Source organism: Lynx rufus, unplaced genomic scaffold, assembly GCF_022079265.1.
Source record: "Lynx rufus isolate CCGP_SWC_20201006 ecotype Redwood Valley unplaced genomic scaffold, mLynRuf1.p SCAF_10, whole genome shotgun sequence".
NCBI classification, from domain to species: domain Eukaryota; kingdom Metazoa; phylum Chordata; class Mammalia; order Carnivora; family Felidae; genus Lynx; species Lynx rufus.
In genome coordinates, this window is record NW_025814824.1 from 65,528,057 (window position 1) to 65,553,817 (window position 25,761).

Below are 25,761 nucleotides of genomic sequence, written 5' to 3' on the forward strand. Positions count from 1 at the left end.
ATCTTCCTGAAGGATTCTAAAACTTTAGCAGCAAAGGAAAAAGAGGTTAAGAAGATAACAGATGGGCTGAATGCCCTTCAGGAAGCAAGTAATAAAGATGCTGAAGCTTTGGCTGTGGCACAGCAGCACTTCAACGCTGTTTCCGCTGGACTGTCTAGTAATGAAGATGGAGCAGAAGCAACTCTTGCTGGTCAAATGATGGCCTGTAAAAACGACATAAGTAAAGCTCAGACAGAAGCCAAACAGGTAAATACAGACATTCAGCTCTGTGTGATTGCATTTTTTTAGAAGCTCCACATTATGGTGATCTGATTATTTTCAACGTTTTATAACCATTGCCAATGTCAAGGAATTTGTTACTCTGCTACTCAGTAGCGCTCAATACAGTGAAATTCAAATATGCTAACTGCTAAATATTGATGATAGTTTAAGATGCTATAAAATATTAAATACCCTTATAGGTTAGTTGAAATTATAAATGCAATAAATGCTTTATTCTATTTTGTAGTATTGTATGGAATATTTGAGGTTAATTTTTTTGTGTGTGTGCTCTTTTTACTTTTTTATTGACAACATAAAGTCGAAGTCTTAAGCTTTAACGGGAAAACAAACATCCTTTCCATTTCTGTGGTCACCACACTTAGTTCTTACCTTTCATCCTTGGAAGTATCTCTCCCTCCCACTTACCCCCTTCTCGTCTTTGGTTTCCCTATACGGATTTCATAACCTTTGAAGCTTGTCAGTAAAGACTTTCAAATTTGTTTAGATAGTTGTGCATCTTTTAAAGTCCTATGAATGCAACAGTTTTGATTGCAGAAAAAAAAAATATATATATATACACAGTCTTTATTTTTTTTAACAGAGGGCTCATCTTTACAAATACACATGTTCCCGTGTGTGTTTGTATTAATCATATTCAGCATTTTCTGTTAAATGTTTGCAACTTTTCCACTCAACGCTGAAGGTCACAAAAAAATTGTAAGAAATCAATAACAGAAAAACTTTTAAATCCCCTCAGTTTTTCTGTTAACTTATTATATGTTGGGAAAAAGCCACCATTACTCAGTTTTAGGGGAAGGAGACATCCAGCCAGATCTCAAAGTACTAGTTCATGCTTTTAAGGAACGGTACTCATTTATATAAACTAGCATTCGCATATCAGACTCCAAGCATTGAAATTTCTCTTGTCAGCTTAAGTTCACTTTCCTGTATAATTTTCTTACTGCTCAATACAGTCTCTCCACTGTTAATTGAACAACACTCACAAATAGTATACAAGTACAAATATGCATACCTAAGTGGAAAGGAAGGGAACTAGTTAGTGTTCTGATTAGTAGCTTTCTGATGTGTTTTTAATTTAATCAGCTAATGACAATTACTCTTTCATATAATTTTTGGACTCATTAATGTCATCCTTTGTAAGTGTTAAAAATATGGAGTAAATAACGTAATGATTTATGTTAAGCATATGTTTTATACTCTGAGTAGTTTTATGAGCAGAAAGTATTGGGAAATGATTGATTTCTTTAAGATATTAATGCAAGTGACCAAACAGTTACATTTTCCAAGCTGACGTTTCTTAAACTAATCTGCATCTGTGGCCATTTAATCACTAGCACTATCTGCCTCACATAGTCTATTAAATTTTCAATAACAGGCTCAGATGAAGTTGAAACATGCCCAACAAGAATTAAAGACTAAACAAGCTGAAGTTAAGAAGATGGATAGTGGCTATAGGAAGGATCAAGAAGCTTTAGAAGCTGTGAAGAAACTTAAAGAAAAACTTGAAGCTGAAATGAAAAAGCTAAATTATGAAGGTTTGCATTGAAACACATGATATTAAATCATTAGGAGGTAGTGATTGTTGATAAAAACTAAATAAAGGAAATAGCAAGTAGGAGTTTGTTTCTTTTACCGTATTAATGGGTGTTAGTATAAGACATACTCGTAAATACAACTGATCCCTGAACAAAATGTTTGAACTTGCATGGGCCCACTTACTTGAGGCTTTTTTTTTTTTTTTTTTTTTTTGATAAATACAGTTGAGTACTGTAAGTGTATTTTCCTTATGATTTTCTTAACATTTTCTTTCTCTAGCTTACTTAATTGTAAGAATACAATATACAATACATATACAAATGTGTGTGTAATGTTTATGCTACCAGTAAGGCTTCTTGTCAGCATTTGGCTATTAGTAGTTAAGTTGGGGGATCAGAAGTTAAACACAGATTTAGGGGCATCTGGTTGACTCAACTGGTAGAGCATGCAACTCTTGGTTTCAGAGTTGTGAGTTCAAGCTCCACAGTGAGTGTAGAGCCTACTTAAAAAAAAAAGTGAAACATGAATTTGGAACTGTGTAGGGAGGAGGTGTCTGTCAGTGCCCCTGATCTCCTGCAGAACAACCCGGTTGTTCAAGGGTCAACTAAGTATAAAACAGGTCTTTGATTTTTTTTTTTTTTTTTTTTTTTTTTTTTGCAGTGCTATATTAGTGTCAGGTATAAAACCTAGTGATTCAACAGTTCTGTTCATTACTCAGTGCTCATCATAAGTGTACTCTTAATCCCTATCACTTATTTCATTTCACCCATCCTCCCACCCACCTCCTCATCAGTTTGTTAACTGTAGTTAAGAGTCTGTTTTTTGGTTTGTCTCTTTTTTTATTGTTTCTTGAATTCTACATGTGAGTAAAATCGTATCGTAATTGTCTTTTTCTGACTGATTTATTTAACTTAGGATTGTAATCTCTAGATCCATCCACGTTGCAAATGATACGATTTCATTCTTTGTGGCTGAGTAATATTCCATTGTATATGTATAGCACATCTTTATCCATTCATCTATTGATAGACATGTGGGCTGCTTCCATAATTTGGCTATTGCAAATAATGCTGCAATAAACACAGGATGTTTATATTTTTTCAAATTGATGTTTTAATTTTCTTTGGGTAAAAACCCAGTAGTGGAATTACTGGATTGTATGGTAATTCTATTTGTAATTTTTTGAGGAACCTCCATACTCCTTTCCACAGTGACAGCACCACTCTGTATGCCCATAAACAGTGCATGAAGGTTCCTCTTTCTACATATCCTTGTCAGCACTTGTTTCTTCTGGTTTTGATTTTAGCTATTTTCACAGGTATGAGGTGATAACTCATTGTGGTTTTGATTTGCATTTCCCTGGTGATTAGTGATGTTGAGCATCTTTTCATGTGTTTATTGAACATCTGTATGTCCTCATTAGAGATACCTCTTTTCATGTCTTCTGCCCATTTTTAATTGGATTATTTGTTTTTTTGGTGTTGAGTTGTATAAGTTCTTTGTATATTTTGGATACTAACCCTGTACCGGATATGTCATTTGCAGATATCTTCTCCCATTCCATAGGTTGTCTTTCAGTTTTATCATTTGTTTCCTGTGCTGTGCAGAAGCTTTTTATTTTGATGTACTCCCAAGTTTATTTTTACTTGTTTCCCATGCCTCGGGAGACTAGAAAAATGTTGCCATTGCCCGTGTTGGAGAAATTACTGCCTGTGCTCTCTTCCAGAACTTCTATGGTTTCAGGTCTCACATTTAGGTCCTTAATCTATTTTGAGTTTATTTTTGTATAGCGTCTAAGAAAGTGTCCAGTTTTGTTCTTTTCGTATAGCTGTCCGGTTTTCCCTACACCATTTTTTGAAGAGACTGTCTTTTATATTGCATATGCTTTCCTCCTTTGTTGAAGATTAGTTGACCATATAACCATGGGTCTCTAGGCTCTGTCTTCTGTTGATCTGTGTGTCTATTTTTGTGCCTGTACATACTGTTTGGATTACTGTGCCTTTGAAGTGTGTCTTGAAATTTGGGATTATGATATTCCCTGTTTTGTTCTTTTTCAAGATTGCTTTCACTATTCAGGGTCTTTTGTGGTTCCATGCAAATTTTAGGATTGTTGTAGTTCTGTTGGTATTCTAATAGGTATTGCATTAAAACTGTAGATTGCTTTTGGGTAGTATGGAGATTTTAATGTTATTTTTATTCTTGTCTATGAGCATGGAATATCTTTCCATTCATCTTCAGTTTTCTTTAATCAGTGTTTTATAGTTTTAAGAGTACAGGTGTTTCACCACCTTGGTTAAATTTATACCTAGGTATTTTATTACTTTCGGTGCACCTGTAAATGGGATTGTTTTCTTAATTTCTCTGTTACTTTGTTACTAGTATATGGAAATGCAACGGATTTCTGAGTATTGATTTTTGTATTCTGCAACCTTAGTGAATTCTTTGATCAGTTCTAGAAGATTTTTGAGGGAGTGTTTAATGTTTTCTATGTATGGTATCATGTCATCTGCAAATAGTGAAACTTTTACTTCTTTCTTACCAATTTGGATGCCTTTATTTCTTTTTTAATTTTTTTTTCAATGTTTTTATTTATTTTTGGGACAGAGAGAGACAAAGCATGAACGGGGGAGGTGCAGAGAGAGAGGGAGACACAGAATCGGAAACAGGCTCCAGGCTCCGAGCCATCAGTCCCGAGCCTGACGCGGGGCTCGAACTCACGGACCGCGAGATCGTGACCTGGCTGAAGTCGGACGCTCAACCGACTGCGCCACCCAGGCGCCCCTTGGATGCCTTTATTTCTTTTTGTTGCCTGATTGCTGTGACTAGGACTTCCAGTACTATGTTGCATAAAAGTGATGAGAGTGGGCATCCTTGTCTAGTTCCTGATCTTAGAGGAGAAGCTGTTTTTCCCCATTTAATATGATAGCTATGGGTTGTTCATATAAGGTCTTTTTATGTTGAGGTATATACTCTATAAACCTACTTTGATGAGGGCTTTTATCATGAATGGATGTTGTACTTTGTGAAATGCTTTTTCTGCATCTACTGAAATGATTATATGGTTTTTATCCTTTATCGTGTTGATGTAATGTGCTTAAGTTCACTGATTTGTGAATATTTAATGTTCTTTGCAACTCAGGAATAAATCCCACTTGATGTGAGTGATTTTTTTTTAACATATTGTTGGGTTCAGTTTGCTAAAATTTTGTTGAGAATATTTGCATCTGTATTCATTAGAGATACTGGCCTGTAGTGGTTTTTTTTGGTTTTTTTTTTTTTTTTTTTTTTTTTAGTGTCTTTGTCTCATTTTGTAACAAAGCAATGCCGGCCTCTTAGGAGGAGATTTGCAAGTTTTTCTTTTCTATTTTTGGAATAGTTTGAGAAGAATAGGTATTAACTTTTCTTTAAGAGAAGGTAGAATTTGCCTGTGAAGCCATCTGGTCCTGGACTTTTGTTTGTTGGGAGTTTTTTTGATTACTGATTCAATTTCATTGATGGTAGTCAGCCTGTTCAAATTTTCTTTAAAAAAAAAATTTTTTTTTAATGTTTTTATTTATTTTTGAGGCAGAGACAGAGCATGAGCAGGGGAGGGGCAGAGAGAGAGAGAGAGACACAGAATCCGAAACAGGCTCCAGGCTCTGAGCTGTCAGCATAGACCCTGACGCGAGGCTCACAGGCTGTGAGATCATGACCTGAGCTGAAGTCGGACGCTTAACTGACTGAGCCACCTAGGCGCCCCATCTTTTTTTTTTTTTTTTTAATTTTTTAAAATTTTTGAGATAGAGAGAGAGAGAGAGAGAGAGAAAGAGAGACAGAGCATGAGTGGGGGAGGGGCAGAGAGAGGCAGACACAGAATCCAAAGCAGGCTCCAGGCACTGAGCTATCAGCACAGAGCCCGATACAGGCTCAAACTCATGAATCGTTTTTCTTGCTGAATCTTTCTAAAGGTTTGTCAATTTTGTTGGTCTTTTCAGAAAACTAACTCCTGGTTCCTTTTGTCTTTTAGTTTCTATTTCATTTGTTTCTGTTGTAATCTTTATTATTTCCTTTCTTCTGCTGGTATTGGGTTTTGTTTGTTGTTCAAAATGTTTTTTGCTTCTTGAGGTAGGCCTGTATTGCTGTAAACTTCCCTCTTAGAAATGCTTTTGCTGCATTCCAAAGATTTTGGACTATTATGTTTTCATTTATGCATTTTCTTGGTTGACCCATTCATTATTTAGTGGCATGTTTTTATCCTTCATATATTTGTCCAGACTTACTCTTTTTTTTTTTTTTCAGACTTATTCTTGTGGTTGATTTCTAGTTTCTTAAGTGCTGTGGTTGGAAAAGTTGCATGGTAGGACTTTCATCTGTTTGAATCGAGACTTCTTTTGTGGCCTAATTTGTGATCTCTTCTGAATATATTCCATGTGCACTTATTTGAAAAGAATGTATATACTGCTATTTTAGGATAGAATGTTCTGAATAATATCTATTGGATCTATCTGCTCCAGTGTGTCATTCAGAGCCACTGTTTCCTTGTTGACTTTTTGTTTGGATGATCTATCCATTGATGTAAGTGGGGTGTTAACATCCCCTACCATTACTGTATTACAATCAGTTAGTTTCCTTTATGTTTGCTATTAGCTGCTTTATGTTTTTGGATGCTTCCATGTTGGATGTATAAATATTTATAACTGATATATCTTCTTGTTTGATCGCTTATATAGCACCCTTCTTTGTATCTGTTCACTTTTTGGATGATAAATGCTTTTCTATCCCTTCACTCTCAAGCTGCATGTGTCTTTAGGTCTGAAATTAGTCTCTGTAGGCAACACTCTTGTTTTTTTATCCATTTTATTACCCTGTATATTTTGACTAGAGAATTCAGTCCATTTACTTTCAATGTAATTATTGATAGGTCTATACTTATTGCCAATTTGTTACTTGTTTTTATAGTTCTCTGTTCCTTTCTTCTCTTGCTCTTCTCTCATGGCTTGCTGGCTTTTTTTTTTTTTTTTTTTTTTTTTTTTGGAATATACTTGGATTCCATGTCTTTATTCTTTGCATATCTATTACTGGCTTTTGATTCATGGTTACCATTGGGTTTGTATATAACATCTTAGTCACATAGCAGTCTATGTTAAGTTGATAGTCGCTTAAATTTGAACCTGTTGTTTACTCCTCTTACCCCAACCCCCACATTATAGGTATAGTTCGTTTTACTGCTTCTGTACTTCTTATTTTTTATATTTCTGCTTATGGTCTTTTCCACTCAGAGTCTCCTTTAACATTTCTCGTAGGACTGGTTTAGTGGTCATGAATTCTTTAAACTGTTGTTCATCTAGAAAACTCCTTGTCTCTTTCTTCTGAATGATAGCCTAGAATAATCTTGGCTACAGGTTTTTTTTTTCTTTCAGCATTTGAATGTATCCTGCTACTCCCTTCTGGCTTGCAAAGTTTCCACTGAAAAATCAGCTGATAGCCTTATGAGGTTTTCTTTGTTTGTAACTGTCTTCTCTTAATTGCTTTTAAAATGTTCCATATATCACTGTTTTTTGCCATTTTAATTACCATGTGTCTCACTGTGGGCTTCCTTGGGTTGATTTTGTTTGAGGGTCTCTGTGCCTGTTGGATCTGGATTTCTTTCTTCTTACCTAGATTTGGGAAGTTTTCAGCTATTATTTCTTCAAATTTTCAGCCCCTCTTTTTCTTCCAGGATCTTTATAAAGGGAAAGTTATTACACTTGTTGGTATTGCAGAGCTCCCCAAATCTGTTTTCATTTTTTATTATGTTTTTCTACCACCTGTTCAGCCTGATTGTTTTCTGTTACCCTGTCCGCTAGGTTGCTGATCCATTCATTTGTCAGATTCCTCTTGTGTGCTATTTGTGCTATCTAGTGTATTTTTAATTTCACTTATTGAGGTCTTCATCTCTGATTGGTTCTTTTCTATGTTTTCTCTCTTTGTTCACTCTTAAGTCCAGTGAGTATCTTTATGACCATTTCTTTAAATTCTCTATCAGACATATTACTCATCTCCATTTCATTCAGCTCTTTTGCTGTGGTTTTACCTTCTCTTTCCTTTGGGATATACTCTCTTGTCCATTTTGTCTAACTCTGTGTGTCTATTTCTACATGTTAGGAATACTAGTTATGTCTCCTGCTCTTGAAAGTAATGACCTTATGAAGAAGAGTTCCTGTAGTGCCCTGCAATGCAATGTCTGTTGTGCACTAGAACCTGATGCTTTAGCTGTATCTCCTATGTGTAATGCATGTACCTTAGTATTGTGACTAAGCTGTTTTTGCTTTTAGTCCAGTCATCTGGAATGTTTCTGTTTGCCTGTCTTGGACAGGATTTGGTCCCTGTGTTGTTAAGAGGGCCAGTCTGGAGCCATTGTGGGCTTGAGTTGAGTCAGATCAAGTGTTTGCCAGAGATGCAGTAGCATGGAAGTGTTTCTTGCTTTCCCTATGTTGTACCCTGAGAAACTTTCTTTGGTGGGTGAGGCCTACAGTCAAACCAGATATCTGATTGTAGCCCACTGCTAGGGCTGCAGTAGGACTGATATGTGTAATTATCCTCTCTTCTCCACAGTGTAGCTGTTATTTTGGAGTGGTACAGGTCCCCTGTCAGGGCTACTTGTACCCTGCCTGGCTTATAGCACTGGTTTGGATGAATTCCAGCCCAGGGCATATTGGAAGTGGTAGGTCCACAGCCGAAAGTGGGGTGGGGCAACAGAATTATCAAGGTTTGCACAGGTCTGTTGTGGGAGGGGACCTGGAACAGAGGTCTGACTAGAGGGGACAGTTTTATAACGTGGGGTTGAGGCACACTGTTAGCAAAGCTAGATAGAGAGCTGTGCTGTTTCCTGCAAGTGTCTGTGTGTCTAGGCCGAGGGACTAAAGAAGGAAATGGTGCCTGCCAGTTCTTTTGTTCCTGGAGAAGTCTCTCAAGGATTCCTGCCCCTCCAGCACATTCTTTGAGATTAATAAACAAATCTCCCACCAGTATATTCCAGGCGTTTTTCGAACTGCTACTGTTAAATGCTATACATTTGTGGGGCTGTTTGTTGCGCTGTCTTTTTAAGGGTGAGGAGTTAGTTTCCTCTCAATTTCTTGGCTCTCTTAGAGCTGACCCTACTGATTTTTAAAGTGCCAGGAGTTAAGCCCTGCTAATGATAAGAACTTGTGAAGTTATGCCCCTCTGGTTTTCAGAGGCAAATGTTATGGGGATTTGTCTTCCCCTTATGGGTTCCTTGTGCTTGGGGTGCCTGGTGTGACTGAAGGTCCATTTCTTCTGTTTGTGCCCTTGGTGTCCTTTCCTCCCATTGGCATTCCTGCAGTTCTGTTTGGCTCCTGACTCTATCTCTGTCCTTCCTACCCTCTTCCTTGTGGCCTCTTCTCTACATTTAGCTGTGGAGAGTCTGTTCTGCCAGTGTTTGGGCCATTTTGGGTTGTTTACACTTATGTAGGTGTTATCTGGTAGCATCTGTGGGACTTGGTGAAGTTGGGATTCTCCTATTCCATCATCTTTCTAGCTCTTTGAAGTTGTGAAAACTTACTACTGACAGTTTCCTGCTTCAGTTACTGAAGTGCCACTAGAGAATTCCCAAAATGTTATTTATTTCCACATTAGTGGTTATTCAATTGATATATTGTTTCTTAGAGTGAAAATTACTGTTATTTGTTGGTAGTATTGTCTACTTGACTCTTCATGTTAAGCATGCTTTTTATTTGATGCCAGAAATTTGTATTTTGCTTCTAGGAATGCTTTGGAAACAGAGGTTTCCAAAACTGATAGTTTCTTTAAAACAGAATATTTGTATTTTTAAAATTTTGTTTCAATTTACTTGTAATTTATTATTCAGAAAACAAAGAGGAAGGACTTCTGGAAAAGCGCAGGCAGTTATCTCGTGATATCAGTAGATTGAAAGAAACATATGAAGCTCTCTTAGCCAGATTTCCCAATATTCAGTTTGCCTACAGGTAAGAGATTTAAACCTAAAATTTTAATGTAGCAATAGCCAAGATATATTTTTATTTAAGCTTGGAAGACAGTGAAAATTTCATTTACATCAAGTTTTTTGTATGAAAGTATTGTAAGCTGCTTTTCCTTAATTGGGATTTTTTTTCCCTAAACATTTATTGAAATGTTAACCAAGATATATTTTCATTTAAGCTGGAAGGCAGTCCGAAAATTTTGTTAACATTACGATTTTTGTATGAAAAATATTGTAAGTTGCTTTTCCTTAATTGGTATTTTTTTCTTAGATGTTTATTGAAACGTTTCAGATGTTGGCAGGGGAATTCTTAAGATCAAAATGAGGGAAATTTAGTCCACAGTTTCTGTAAATATCTACATTAGTATTTTACAATTTGTTTTGCTACATGGGTTTTTTTTATGGAATACTCAAAGTAATGTGTTAAAAAGAACATCAACATTATTTTTGCTACGTTGAAAACAGTATATACTGAAAGAGTTTTTGATTGACTTAAAGCAATAGCTGACTAGTCATCCGGAACATTTAAAAATTTTTGTTTTTCTTAAAACTGTATATGCTTCTCTTTCGATTGAATGTGTTGTCAGAAAGAGCTCTTGACTAGTAAAATATAACTTAATCTGTTTTATTGTTTCACATTAATTTTTTGTCATCTGTTGTATTTTAGGGATCCAGAGAAGAACTGGAATAGAAATTGTGTGAAAGGACTTGTAGCTTCTCTGATTAGTGTGAAAGATACTTCTGCAACGACAGCTTTAGAATTGGTGGCTGGGGAAAGGCTCTACAATGTTGTAGTAGACACAGAGGTAAATTAATTATAGTGAAAGAAAATTTACAATTGCTCTTTAGCTGGAAAAATCATGAGTTTCTACAATGGAGTACTTTCTTTATGTTTTAAGCTGTTCCTAAGGTTTATAAGTACAGTAATTCATTTAATGACTTTTATTTTATTACTGATTATATCGTATTTGATTAACTGTATTCCCAAAGAAGTCACATGCTTATTCAGGAGCCCAGAATGCTTATTATCAGTCTTAGACTTTTGATTGTTTAGGATGGTAGGCACTAAATATTTAATTGTGGATTCCTAAACTTGTACTCTTTCCATCTGAATATTTTCTGTCATTAATATTTTCTTTATTTCAAATGCACAATGTTTTAGGTGACTGGAAAAAAGCTACTAGAAAAGGGGGAATTGAAGCGTCGATACACTATAATTCCACTGAATAAGATTTCAGCCAGATGTATTGCTCCAGAAACTCTGAGGGTCGCACAGAATCTTGTAAGTCTTATTTATATGTTTTATGTACATCTTACTTGGTTTATTTAGTTAGGGGACATTAACTTGGGGGACATAATCATATATGGAACCAGAAAGTTGTATTGTTACCATACTTCAAATAGTTAAGCTACAAAAAAAAAGTAAGAGTTGGCTTATGTGAAATTAGATAGAAAGAGAATAGAAATGGGGGAAGACAAACTCCCTTTGATATTTCAGAGTTGTAATGTTAAAATGTCTTTAAACCTTAAGTGAGGTCACATGACTATCACATGATAACATTAAATTTCTGATCTCTGAGTTGTTAGATATACAAAGCTTATAAATACCAGAATTCTTCAGTTTTTTTTTTTTTTTTCCTGTCAGGCACAAAGTGCCCACAGTGACAATGGTTTTGGAAGGTGTCCATCAGTCTTGCAGAGATGCTTCTCTATTAAAGTATCTCTACATTGCCTTCCAACCTCTGGGCATACAAAGGCAGGAACTGGGATACCCAGTCAGGTGCTAAGGTGGACCTAAAGTGGTATTGCTATTAGTTAAAAAACAAAAACACACACAACCCCCCCTCCCCCCAAAGGAGTACAAGACCATACATTTGGTTATGGTTGTGTGACTGTAGGTAATAACATGAAGCCAATCCTAATGTTCAGCAGTGATACCATTTTTTTATTGAGCATCAGTTGAAATGGCAGTTAGGAAACCTAGAAATGCATTTGTATTTAAGATACTAAATGTATACTCAGTGTTCTTGCTGATGTTGAGAAGCCTTCAATGAAAATTATTTCAAAATACAGTTGTATTGATACGTATACTATTAGGAGAAGGAAAATGAGTGCAGAGTAATTAAAAGGTGGTGTTCTAGTTAGTACTTAATTTACTTTAAAAAATTACCAATGGGTCTGGAAGGTTTTGGAAGTTATTTCAGCTTTCGGACAAGTCCGAGTGTAAGTAGTAAATTGGGATTTCAGGTAACGGCAAAAATACTTATATTCAGATCTCTTAGACCTTTTTAACGGTAGCTGCTGTGTCAGAGAACAATGCTGAACATTTGTTAAACAGCTGCCTTCATTTTGATTTCTCTTGCTACTACTAAGCTCCTTAAAGAATGCTTAGTTATTTTAAAAAGATGAGCAGAAGAAAATATTGTAAACAAAGGTTGAGAAGAGGCAGTTGGATTAAAAAAAAAAATGAAGAATTAAAAAAAATTTTTTTTGACTCTTGCAATTGTTAGTTGTGTTTTTACTTTGGTAGTTGGTAGGTGGCTGCCCTAGCATGTGTTTTTGTTGGTCTGTTTGTTTGCCCTAGCATGTTTAATTTGAATGAAAAAGTATTCACTGTGGAACAACCAAATTACTAATAGTTGAAATAAAACATTTTTAAAATTGGGTTGATCCAGCAACAGCTGTATTTAAATTTTTTTTAGTATTTATTTATTTTTTATTTATTTATTTAGAGAGAGAGAGAAAGAGAGAGAGAGAGAGAGACAGTATGAACAGGGGAGGAGCAGAGAGAGGGAGACAGAATTGGAAGCAGGCTTCAGGCTCTGAGCTGTCAGCACAGAGCCTGATGCAGGGCTCAAGCTCACAAGCCACGAGATCATGACCTGAGCCAAAATCGGACGCTTAACTGACTGAGCCACCCAGACGCCCCAAGCAACTGTTGTATTTAATTAAGAGAATGTGTCCATAGTCCATTTTGAATTTAGAAACTTGGTACTGGCTCTTGCTTAATAGACACTGTCATAATGCCTGGTGCCTTAGCTAAATATTTTATGTAGCTGTAGAGCTTTTAGTGTTTAAACTTGAAATTTGTTCTAAAACTCTTGAGTTTTCCATAGCATTTAAAAATTTTTTTTTCAACGTTTATTTATTTTTGGGACAGAGAGAGACAGAGCATGAACAGGGGAGGGGCAGAGAGAGAGGGAGACACAGAATCGGAAACGGGCTCCAGGCTCTGAGCCATCAGCCCAGAGCCTGACGTGGGGCTCGAACTCAAGGACCACGAGATCGTGACCTGGCTGAAGTCGGACGCTTAACCGACTGCGCCACCCAGGCGCCCCTTCCATAGCATTTTAGAAAGTTCAAAAGGAATTATAGTGTTCGGTTAAGTATTACTTAAATTTCTAGTATAGCACTTCTGTTTTATAAAATAATATTTGAAAAGAAAGGAGTAGTATTTACTGTGATAGATCTGTTGTTTTTCCATAGGTTGGCCCTAACAATGTTCATGTAGCTCTTTCCCTTGTTGAATACAAACCAGAACTTCAGAAAGCAATGGAATTTGTCTTTGGAACAACATTTGTTTGTAATAATATGGATAATGCAAAAAAAGTGGCCTTTGATAAAAGGATAATGACCAGAACTGTTACTCTAGGAGGTGATGTATTTGATCCTCATGGAACATTGAGTGGAGGTACGTTATGTGTTTGTTTTTTTGCAAAAAATAAAAATAGTTAACATTTATTTAATTCATATTATGCCAGGTGCTTTACAATTTGCTTTTTTTTTCTAAAAAAATTTTTTTTAACGTTTATTCATTTTTGAGAGAGAGAAAGAGAAATTGAGACAGGGCATGAGTTGGTGAGCAACAGAGAGGGAGACATAGAATCTAAAGCAGGCTCCAGGCTCCGAGCTGTCTACACAGAGCCCAATGTGGGGTTCGAACTCAGAAACCACAGTATGATGACTTGAGCCTAAGTCAGACACTCAACTGACTGAGCCACCCAGGCACCCTGATATACATATTTGCTCTTTTTTCTCATTCCTTACAACTATTTTTTAAAGTAGTTTTTTTCCCCATTTTTTTTTTAGGTAATTAAATGAGAAAAGTTTAGTAATTCACCCAGTGGCAAATAGTGTTAGAGCTAGTATTTTAACTCAGTTGGATTACAGAGCTAATGTTGAACCACTACTATGGTTTCCTCTCTATGTTTATTGATAACTTATGATACTCCAGGAACCATGCCATTAATTCATTTAACGTTTCAATAGCTTATCTATGAGATAGGTACGATTATAAAAAGTAGAAGTAGAAAACAGTTATTAAGCATACTCGTTTTCTAGTGACTTGAAAATCTTTTATTGAAGTGCAGAGATCTATGGATTTGACTTTCTGTTTATTTACTTTTAAGGTTGATTGTGTTTTTTTTGGCTTTATTTACTTTTGGGCTTAAAACTAAATGATGAACAAAAAGGTAAAAGTAAAATATTAACAAGATACACAAGGTATGAGATAAACAGCAACAAAAAGAAAGCCTAGAAGACAAGAGTAATACCAAAAAAATACTCAGTACTAAATGTATTAAAAGAAAAATGATCATGCTCTATTGATTATATGTTTTTTTTATTAAATTTAATTTTAGCGTAGTTAACATAGTGTGTTATATTAATTTCAAGTGTACAATTTAGTGATCCAACAATTTCATACATCACCCAGTGCTCATCCCAACAAGTACACTCCTTAATAATCCCTGTCACCTATTTCACCTATCACCCTACCAACCTTCCATCTGGTAGCCATCAGTTCTCTATAGTTACGAGTCTGTTTCTTGGCTTCTCTCTCTTTTTTCGTTTGTTCCTTAAATTGCATATATGAGTGAAATTGTATGGTATATTTCTTTCTCTGACTGACTTATTTCACTTAGCATTATACTTTCTCAGTCCATCCATGTCCTTGAAAATGGCAAGATTTCCTATTTTATGATTGAATATTATGTCTATATATATATATGTATATATATACATATGTACATGTACACACACACCACCTCTTCTTTATCCATTCATCAGTTGACAGACACGTAGGGCTGGTTACATAATTTGGATATTGTAAATAAAGCTGCAATAAACGTATGGGTGCATGTATCCCTTTGAGTTAGTGTTTTTGTGTATTTTTGGTAAACACCAAAATCGCACCAGTAGTGCAATGGATGGATGATAGGGTGGTTCCATTTTTAACCTTTTGAGGAACCTCTGTACTGTTTTCCACAGTGACTGCACCAGTGTACATTCCCACCAACAGTGCAAGAGAGTTCCTATTTCTCCACATCCTCTACCACACTTGTCTCCTGTGTTTTCATTTTAGCCATTTTGACAGATGTGAGGTGATACCTCATTGTAGTTTTGATTTGCATTTCCCTGATGATGAGTGATTTTGATGAGCCTCTTTTCATGTGTCTTTTGGCCATTTGTATTTCTTTGGAGAAATGTCTCTTCATGTCTTCTGCCCACTTTTTAGTTGGATTTTTTTTGTTTTTTGAGTCAAGTTTTGTCAATTCTTTATATTTTGGATACTAATCCTTCATCAGATATGTCAGGTACAAATATCTTCTATTCTGTAGATTCTCTTTCAGTTTTGCTTATTGTTTTGTTCACTGTGCAGAAGCTTTTTATTTTCATGTAGTCCTTTCCTTTGCCTCAGGAGACGTATGTAGAAAAATGTTGCTATGACTTATGTCATTGACATCACTGCCTGTCCTCTCTTCCTAGGTTTTTATGGTTTCAGGTCTCAGCTCTGTCTTTAGTTCATTTTGAGTTTATTTTTGTGCATGATATAAGAAAGTGGTCTAGTTTTTTTTGTTGTTTTTGTTGTTGTTGTTTTTTGCATGTAGCTGACCAGTTTGCCCAATGCCATTTGCTGAAGAGACTGTCTTTTTCCCATTAGATATTCTTACCTTCTTTGTCAAAGATTAATTGATCATATAGTTGTGGGTTTATTTCTGGGCTTTCTGTTCTTTTCCATTGATCTAGGTATCTGTTTTTGTGCTGGTACCATACTATTTCCATTCCTACAGCTTTGTAATCTAACTTGAAGCTGATACCTCCAGCTTTGCTTTTCTTTTTCAAGATTGCTTTGGTTATTTGGGGTCTTTTGTGGTTCCATATAAATTTTAGGATTGTTTGTTTTAGTACTGTGGAAAATGGATTGCATTAAAAGTGTAGATTACTTTGGGTAGTATAGACATTTTAATAATATTTTTTCTAGTCCATGAGCATGGAATATCTTTCTTTGTATCATCTTCAGTTTCTTTCATCAGTGTTATAGTGTTCAGAGTACAGATGTTTCACCCCCTTGGCTAAGTTTATTTCTAGGTATTTCTGTTTTTGGTAGGATTGTTCATTTCTCTTTCTGCTGCTTCATTATTAGTATATAGAAAGTGCAGCATATTTCTGCACATTGATTTTGTATCCTGCGTCTTTACTCAATTCCCTGATCGGTTCTAATAGTTTTTTGGTGGAGTTTTAGGGTTTTCTATATATAGTATCATGTTATCTGTAAATAGTGAAAGTTTTACCACCTCCTTACCAATTTGGATACCTTTTATTTCTTTTTGTTGCCTAATTGCCTGAGCTAGGACTGCCAGTGCTATGTTGAATAAAAGTAGTGAGAGCAGGCATTCTTATCTTGTTCTAGATCTTACAGTAAAATCTGTTTTCCCATTGGATATTATATCAGCTGTGGGTATTTTATATATGGCCTTTATTATGTTGAAGTATGTTCCCTCTAAACCTACTTTGTTGAGGGCTTTTATCATGAATGGATGTTGTACTTTGTCAAATGCTTTTTCTGCATCTGTTGAAGTGATCATATGATTTTTATCCTTTCTCTTGATGATGGATCACATTGATTAATTTGATTATGGTGAATGACTTTTTTCATGTATTGTTGGATTCGATTTGCCAGTATTTTGTTGGGGATTTTTATATCTATGTTCATCAGAGATAGTGGCCTGTAGATGTCTTTTTTTTTTTTTTTCTAGTACCTTTATCTTATCTGGTTTTTGTATCAGGTTAATGCTGGCCTTGTAAAATGAATTTGGAAGTTTTCCTTCCTTTTCTACTTTCAGAATAGCTTGAGAAATGTAGGTATTAACTCGTCTTTAAATGTTTGGTAGAATAAGCCACTTTGTCCTAGACCTTTGCTCTTTGGGAATTTTTATATTACTGATTCAGTCTCCTTGCTTGTAATCAGTCTGTTCAAATTTTTTATTTCTTCCAGTTTCAGTTTTGATAAGTTATATGTTCCTAGGAATTTATCTGTTTCTTCTGCATTGTCCAATTTGTTGGCGTATAGTCATAATATTCTCTTACAGTTGTTTGTGTTTCTGTGAGGTTGGTTATTATTTCTCATCTTTCATTTGTAATTTTGAGTCCTTTTTCTCTGTTATTTCATGGTTCTTACTGAAGATTTATCAATTTTGTTCATCTTTTTAAGGAACCATTTATCTGTTTTGTTCTTTATTTTATAGAGCATTTATTTTTGCTCTAATATTTATTTTCTCCCTTCTGCTGTTTTGGGGTTTTGTTTTTTCTTTCTTTAGCTCCTTTGGATATAGTTGTTTGAGATTTTTTTTTTTTTTTTTTTTTTTGCTTCTTGAAGTTGGCCTGTATTGCCCTAAACTTCCTCTTAGAGCTGCTTTTGCTGCATCCCAAAGGTTTTGGACTGTTTTCATTTTCATTTGTTTCCATGTATCTTAGGATTTCTTCCTTGATTTCTCGGCTGACCCATTCATAATTTAGTAGCATGTTTTAATCTTCCATATATTTATTGTTCTTTCTAGACTTTTTCTTGTGGTTGATTTCTAGTTTCATAGCATTGTGGTCAGAAAAGATGCATGATAATGACTTAAGTCTTTTTGAATTTGTTGAGACTTCTTTTGTGGCCTAATATGTGATCTGTTCTGGAGAATTTTCCATTTGTACCTGAAATGAATGTGTATTCTGCTATTTAGGATGGAATGTTCTAAATATATTTGTTAAATCCATCTGATCCAGTGTGTCATTCAAAGCCACTGTTTCCTTGTGGATTTTTTGATCTTTCCATTGACATTAGTGGGGTGTTAAAATCCCCTACTATTATCGTATGACTATTGATTAATTCCTTTATGTTGTTATTAACTATTTTTTATATTTGGGTATTCTCATGTTGAGTGCATAAATATTTAAAATTGTTATGTCTCCTTGTTGGATAGTTGCTTTTCTTATTATATAGTGTCCCTCTTTGTCTCTCATTACAGTCTTTGTTTTAAAATCTATTTTGTCTGATATAAATATGTCTACTTAGGCTTTCTTTTGACATCCATTTACATGATAAATGTCTCTCCATTCTCTCATTTTCAACCTTCAGGTGTCTTTAGGTCTGAAATGTGTCTCTCTTTTTTTTTTTAAATGTTTATTTTTGAGAGAGAGAGACAGAGGCTGAGTGGGGGAGGGGCAGGGAGAGAGAGAGAGAGAGAGAGCAAGCGAGAGAGAGAGAGAGAGAGGGAGACAAGAATCTGAAGCAGGCTCCAGGCCCCATGCTGTCAGCACAGAGTCCAACATAGGGCTTGAACTCAAGAACCGTGAGATCATGACCTGAGCCCAAGTCAGATGCTTAACTGACTGAGCCACCCAGGTGCCCCTGAAATGTGTCTCTTGTAGGCAGCATATAGTTGGGTCTTTTTTGCATTCTGTCCCCCTATGTCTTTTGATTGGAGCGTTTAGTCTATTTACATTCAAAGTAAATATTGACACGTAGGTACTTATTGTCATTTTGTTTCTGAAGTTTTTCCCTCATGCTTTCTCCTCTTTCATGGTGTGCTGGTTTTCTTTAGTGCTATATTTGCGTTCCTTGTTCTTTATCCTTTGCATGTCTATTTCTGCTTTTCTATTTGGATACCATTAGATTTGTATATAACGTCTTTTGCATATAGCAGTCTCTGTTATGTGATTTGCTTAAGTTTGAACCCATTCTTTACTGCTCTCCTCCCCACCTTTTAGGTATTTAGTGTCACATTTTACATCTTTGTATTTTGTGAATTCTTTGACTGATTTTCTACAGAAATACTTATTTTTGTAACTTCTGTGTCTCCCGCTTACATATGGTCACTTTTGGTCTTTCCTTTCCAGTCAGTTTCCTGCAGGTCTGGTTTAGTCGTCATGAACTCCTTTCATTTTTGTTTCTCTGGGAAACTATTTTTCCTTCTATTCTGAATGATAGCCTTGCTTCATAAAGTAATCTTGGCTGCCTATTTTTCCCATTCAGCACTTTTAGTGTGTTAGGCCACTCCCTTCTGGCCTGCAAAGTTTCTGCTAAGAAAGCTGCTGATAGCCTTATGGGGTTTCCCTTGTATGTTACTGTCATTTTTTGTCTTGCTCCTTTTTAAAATTGTTTATCACTACATGTTGACATTTTAATTACAATATATCTTTGTGTGAATCTGCTTTTGTGGATTCTGTTGGGGGTTCTCCGTGTCTCTTGGAAGTAGACATGTTTCCTTCCCCAGATTAGTGAAGTCTTCAGGTATTATTTCTTCAAAATTTCTGCCCCCTTTTCTCTGTCTTATTCTTTTGGGATCCCTACCATTCAAATAATATTACATTTGATGGGGTCACTGAGTTCCCTTAGTATACTCACTTTTTGAATAATTCTTTTATCTCACTTCTGTTCAGTTTGATTATTTTCCACCCCTCTGTCTTCTAGGTAATTAATTTGTTTCTCTTCCATTGCATCATGGGTGTTTGTAATTTCATTTATTGCACTCTTCATCACTGATTGGTTCTTTTTATCTCTGTATTAAGGGTCTCACTGATGTCTTCCACTTTTTTCTCAAGTGCAGTATCTTTATGATTATTACTTTAAGTTTTCTATCAGTCATGTTACTTGTATGTGTTTTGTTTGGGTCTCTGGCTGTGGCATTGTCATGTTCTTTCATTTAGGATAAATTCCTATGTCTTCTCATTTTGTCTAAGTCTCTACCTGTTTCCATGTGTTAGGAAAGTCAGTTACATCTTCTGTTCTTAATGGTAATGGCCTGATGGAGAAGAGTTCCCTGTAGTATAGCATCCCCTGTTCTCCAGGTTTGGAGTTTCTGGGAGTATCTACAGTGTGTCCTGTGTACATTCTGCTGTTGTGTACTGGCCTCTTTATCCTTCAGGCCAGTGGTCTACAGCAGCTCTTTTTGCCTGTCATGGGCAGTGTTTGGTCTCTGGCCTGAATGTGAAGCATTTTATTAACTAGGTATGCTCTAGTCTCCTTGTGAAATGAGACCTATTACCAGTGGAGTCGAGGCTGCATAAAACTCATAGGTTTGGAGGGGCACCTGGGTGGCTCGGTTGGGCGACCGACTTCGGCTCAGGTCATGATCTCAGTTCTTGAGTTTGAGCCCCGCGTCGGGCTCTGTGCTGACAGCTCAGAGCTTGGAGCCTACTTCAGATTGTGTCTTCCCTCTCTCTACCCCTCCCCTGCTGAAGCTCTGTGTCTGTCTCTCAATAATAAATAAACATTAAAAAAAATTTTTAAACTCCTATGTCTGGAGATATGTGTTGGCAAGGGTTGGACTGGTCTTTTGGGGTTAGGAGCCTACAGTGATGGGACTTGAGGCAAGCATGACTGGGAAGGGTGCATCTACCTAGCATGGGAGATGGAACTTGGTATAAGCATGTTAGGTAGCAAGTGTCTGTGCTGTATTGGTTTCCACAGATGGCCCTGTGTTTATGCTGAGGAGCAGGGAGGGAAATGGTGCCTGCTAGTTCTTTGTCGTAAAGGGATCTCTCTGTGAATGCTGCCTCTCTGGGACAAGCTTCCAGATGAGCTCACAGCCTCCCCACCATGTGCCCCAGATGCTCTTCAGAAAGCAATTACCATACTGTTTGTAGCAGGCTGTTTGCCCCACTGTGTCTCCAAAGAGGGGCTCCAGTACCCTTGGGGCTTTCCCATAGCCAAGCATGCTGACCTTTAGAACTCCAGGTTTTAATCCCCACTGGTTGCCACAACTCACAAAATTTGGTCCCTCTTTCTTTTGAAGCCAATTGCTACAGGGATTTGTATTCTCTGCATGGCCTCCCCTATGTGCTCCTGTGTCTCTGTGACTGCAGCTCCCACCCCACCACAGTGGCCACAATCTGTTTCTCTCCCAAAGTGTGTCTCTACACTTCCTGCCTTCTTTGATGTGGTCTCTTCTCTGCCTTTCCTTGTGGAGTTTCTTCTGCAGTTCAGGTCAATTTCTGGGGTATTTCAGGTGATTTGATTTGATTCAGGGGCCGAGGTGAGCCTAGGGTCTTCTTACTCTGCTTCCATCTTCCCCACAAATCTTGGAGGTAGGTTTTATATCATTTTGTCCTCAAAATTCTGTGTGGTAAATAGGATGGGGGTTTTTGTTGTTTTGTTTTTAAAATAGGAAAGTGTGGGTTTGGAATGACTTAATCCAGAGTTCTATTCCTAATTTAAGAATTGGGTTTTCTTTTGAATACCTACTGTGTCACAGCTACTTAATACTGAGAAATTATAAAGTGTCATAGCCCTCAAGGAGCTCACAGCTTAGTAATCAATAGTATTGCTTTCTTCTGTTCTTCTCATGTAGTCTGTTCCTGTTTTGTTTTTATTTTGTTTTTCTTGCATTTTGCCTTATTAGGATATTCTAGCCACTGGGAAATTTTTTTATTCAGTACATTTTTACTTTGTCCACTTCATCAGGAAACACTAACTTCTAATTTTTGTATGTCACTTCTCCTTTCAAAAGTAAAAGAAAAAATTAAATCTACCCTTGAGAATAAGATAATGATCATATTCTTCTTATGTTTGTCACATTGAATTTGCAGATCTATGTTGAGTGGTCGAGTAATAACAGACTGAATAGTACTTAGTACCAGGCAACACTGTAAGACTGTGCTGTCCAGTACAGTAGCCATACGTGGCTGTTTACATTTAAATAAGATAAATAAAAATAATAACCTCGATTGTACTAGTCACATTCAAGGACCCAGTGACCATTAATAGTTAATGGGTAACTGGGCAATGCAGATAGAGGACATTTTTATCCTTTAATGAAGATCTGTTCTCAGTGCTTTTTCATCCTTATAGCAACTATATGGGGAGTATATTACTGTCATCTCCAGTATGCAGTGAAATAACTTGCTGGTAAGTGGCAAAGCCCAGGATCTGAATTCAAGTAGTCTGTTTTTACAGTTTGTGCGTTTAACCAAACCAAGAGACTGAATAATGCCTGTTAAGATACTAAGTGACATAATTTCTTTCTAGGCCAAGAAAACAATAGCCAACAAAGAATACAATAAGAGGATTAGTATCTGCAATTGGAGGATAAAGAGAGATCAAATATTAAGTATCTAAAATAGGAGAAACTTTAGATTTCATTGATTTGGATGTTCTTGAAGTTCCTACTTAGGAATGGCAAATATGCAACTCTTTATCATATTAACAAATAACAAAGTGCTCATAATAGCATTGCTAATTGACTTTTGTATTCTCCCATCAAACCTAGAGTATTCTTGCCAATGTAACTTAGTATTGTCAGACATTCACAGTTGTTTGTAAAGTGAAACCAATTTAGCTGCTTCCTCTGCTATATCAAAGTTCAGGCCAGGTTATGATGTGGTAGTAAATAGCCCCCAAATCCCAATGGTTTACAAGTTCATCCAATAATTATGCTTCTTTACCTGTAGATCAGTTATTTCTGTTCAGTGTTATTCTCATTGTGGGACCCAGACTGAGGGAAAAATAGCCCTTACTTTGAACATGCTTTTCTCATGGGAGAGAGGAGACAAATGATGAATTATGTGCTGCCTTTTAAGCTTACTTTCAAAAAAGGCACATTTTTCATTTCATTGGCTAGAGCCAATCACGTGGCTAAGCTGATACTATCGGAGAGATTAGTGGCCCTGGGAGGGGTGGGCCTAGAAGGCAGGGGCAGTGATTATTTGAATGAATAATCCATCACATCTTCTTAGAAGTATTTCTTATCAGGTATGTATGTCCTGAGATTCCAATGATGCATTGAAATCTGTATCTTCATAAGCTCACTATAAAAGATTTGCTGTTGAATCTTTTCAAGTATAATTCTCAGAAATTTTTTTATTGTTTACTAAATATGTGGTAACTTAATGACTAAGGTCTGTTTCAATTTGCTTCAATCAGGTGCTCGATCCCAGGCAGCTTCTATTTTAACCAAGTTTCAAGAACTCAAAGGTGTTCAAGATGAGCTGAGAATTAAGGAGAATGAGCTACAGGCTCTAGATGAGGAATTAGCAGGTCTTAAAAACACAGCTGAAAAGTAAGACTTTGTTGAATTAAGTTGTATTTTTAAGTTTCTTTTTGGTCAAAGATTTGCATGGTAGAAGATGAAAGAATTTTAGCTAAAGAAATACAACTTCTGACTTTTATCAGTTAGCTTTTTCTGATAAGAATGTCATTGTTATAAGAAATTAGGGAAAGCTAATTAAAAGGAAGAAAAAACATCAGCCAAATATTTTTCTTTCCCTGTTGAGATACACTGTTAACATTCTACTGGGATTGGTGGGGAAATCCATACTCTGGATGTTGATACCAGAGGGTACTGGAGTCTTTGATTTGAAATGATACACAATGTAGCATTGATCAGATACCAACATTAAGTTTAGTAGCATCGTGGCTATCCTATAGATTATTAAAGATCACTGAGCTGCCTACTGAGGCATGTAAGAAAGTCACTGTTAAAGTGTTTCCTTACTGTGTTTCTTTTGTCGGGGTATGGGTATGCATATGTATGTGTACCTTTCAATATTACTTCTGTTTGTGTATGATACAGGTACATTTTTTTTTTTTTTTAATTGGCGTCATGCTACCTCATGTATCTTTTCATCACTTAACGTCAGTGCCAAGTACTCTTGTAGGAGCTGGGAATACAGCAGCGAACCAAACATAAATCTCTTCCTTCTTCTTGCTTTCAAAGTTAAATTGGTAAAACATGTTAGGTAACACTGAGTTCTAAGAGGAAAAATGCCACAAACCTACAGTCTCCAAAGATGACAAATGGGAACTGAGTTAAAATTAAAATCAGACATTTTATTCAGAATTCACAATACTGAACAAAGGTTAAAAATCATATATAAATAAACTTCAAAATATATATGGTTTTGTAAATTTTAAACATTCATCTTCTGAAATTATCAAAACTTAGAATGTTGCCAAGACTTTTTTGGAATATTATATGTATAGAAGAGATGCTCATAATTAGTCAAAGTGGTCATTCCAACATAGATATTATATCAAAATGTCCACTCTCAAACATATACATACAAAGCCTGCTTTTACCTTCTTTAACATAAATTACCAAAAAGTGAATATCTGTGGAAACTTTGGCAAGGCAATGAGTTTGCAGCTGGCATTTGGTTTGGTGCTGTTACCTTTATTCAGTAGTATTGGATCATTTATTTTGCAGAGTTGTCTTGTGGACTGATAGTGGCATTGAGGTCAAGGAAAGGAAATAGATTTTTAAAAATATGAGAGTGGAAGTATCAACTAAAGCCATTCTTTCACAGACCATATCAGGAAAATAGCTTTTATCTTTTTTTTTTTCAAGTTTCTATACTCCCCATTTTTAAATGAATTGAAAAATGGCTTTAAAATTACAGTTTTAATTGCTGTCAAGCATTCTCAGCCAAGAATACTCAAGGGAGTATTTATGTTTTATAAGTTGCTTCCTTTTTCCTCAGACCTCATGAATTTCTAGTGTCAAGCTGCCTTGTGAATTTATTACAACTTGATATTTCACTGCAGCTGAATTAGCTAAATACCTTCCAAAGAAAATATTAAGCAGCTAGAAATGGGCTAGATTACAGGGTTTGCAAGAAGAGCACAATGTAATGTTTAGTTCAGTACTAGGTCTTTTAAAACTATCAGTCTCATTACAGAATGTTGGGGGGAACTTTTTATTAGTATTTGAAAATGGGAATTGATAACCAGATTTTTGAAATTTTGTGTGATTGTTGCATATTAATGTATTCTTGTGGGAAGCTGTTGTGGAGTTTGGAGTTTTTCTTCTTGGTAAGGCTCAGTAGAAGAGACCATTTTTAAGGAAACCTATTTATTTAAAGGTTATATTTAGTGCTTTCTAAAATTAAGAATATTTCTGTAAATAGTTGTCAGCCTTGGCAGTTTAGAGTCGTTTACCTTTGGTGATCAAATCAGACTTGAATTTGATTCCTCAAAAACTGAGTCTTCAAAACTATTCTTGTAATCAGTGGCATCTTAACATTGTTTATATTGAGGGGCACCTGGGTGGCTCAGTCGGTTGAGCAACCGACTTCAGCTCAGGTCATGATCGCATGGTTTGTGAGTTCGAGCCCCACGTCGGGCTCTGCTGACAGCTCAGAGTCTGGAGCCTGCTTCGGATTCAGTGTCTCCCTCTCTCTCTGCCCCTCCCCACTCATGCTCTGTCTTTCTCTGTCTCAGAAATAAATACACATAAAAAAAATTGTTTATATTGTATGTGAGTTTATTTTAGGTAAGAGCCTATTGTTTGAATGCATGTCTCAAATATCAGAAAAGTTGTGATCATTTATTGTAAACTTCTCTTTTTCTAAGGTATCGCCAACTAAAACAGCAGTGGGAGATGAAAACTGAGGAGGCAGATTTATTACAAACCAAGCTCCAGCAAAGCTCCTATCACAAGCAACAAGAAGAATTAGATGCCCTTAAAAAAACCATTGGTAAGATAAAAACATTCTGTGCTTCCTCTGTTTATACTGATAACCTTACTTTAGATATTTAGATCTTTATTATATATTTATTTGAATTAGTTACCTTAAATATTTTAATTATTAGATACTATTATTATATTGCCAAGTTCTGCCCATTTGGAGCAGTATACATTTCCACCAGTGGCATATGAAAGTTGTCAGTTCTCTAAATCCTTTTTTTTCTAGAAAGTCTT

General features: G+C 36.0%; 1 protein-coding gene across 10 annotated transcripts in view; it reads left to right on the top strand.

Annotated features, from left to right (window-relative positions):
• SMC2 (structural maintenance of chromosomes 2) overlaps positions 1-25,761 on the top strand; it is a 67,740-nt gene that overhangs the window by 13,691 nt on the left and 28,288 nt on the right. For all 10 annotated transcript variants that reach the window (XM_047067229.1, XM_047067241.1, XM_047067206.1 and 7 more), the window contains exons 10-17: positions 13-246; positions 1,658-1,817; positions 9,665-9,782; positions 10,464-10,602; positions 10,959-11,078; positions 13,283-13,487; positions 22,986-23,121; positions 25,413-25,537. In XM_047067229.1, coding sequence (XP_046923185.1) covers positions 13-246; positions 1,658-1,817; positions 9,665-9,782; positions 10,464-10,602; positions 10,959-11,078; positions 13,283-13,487; positions 22,986-23,121; positions 25,413-25,537 — 1,237 coding nt within the window. The remainder of the gene's footprint in view (positions 1-12; positions 247-1,657; positions 1,818-9,664; positions 9,783-10,463; positions 10,603-10,958; positions 11,079-13,282; positions 13,488-22,985; positions 23,122-25,412; positions 25,538-25,761) is intronic.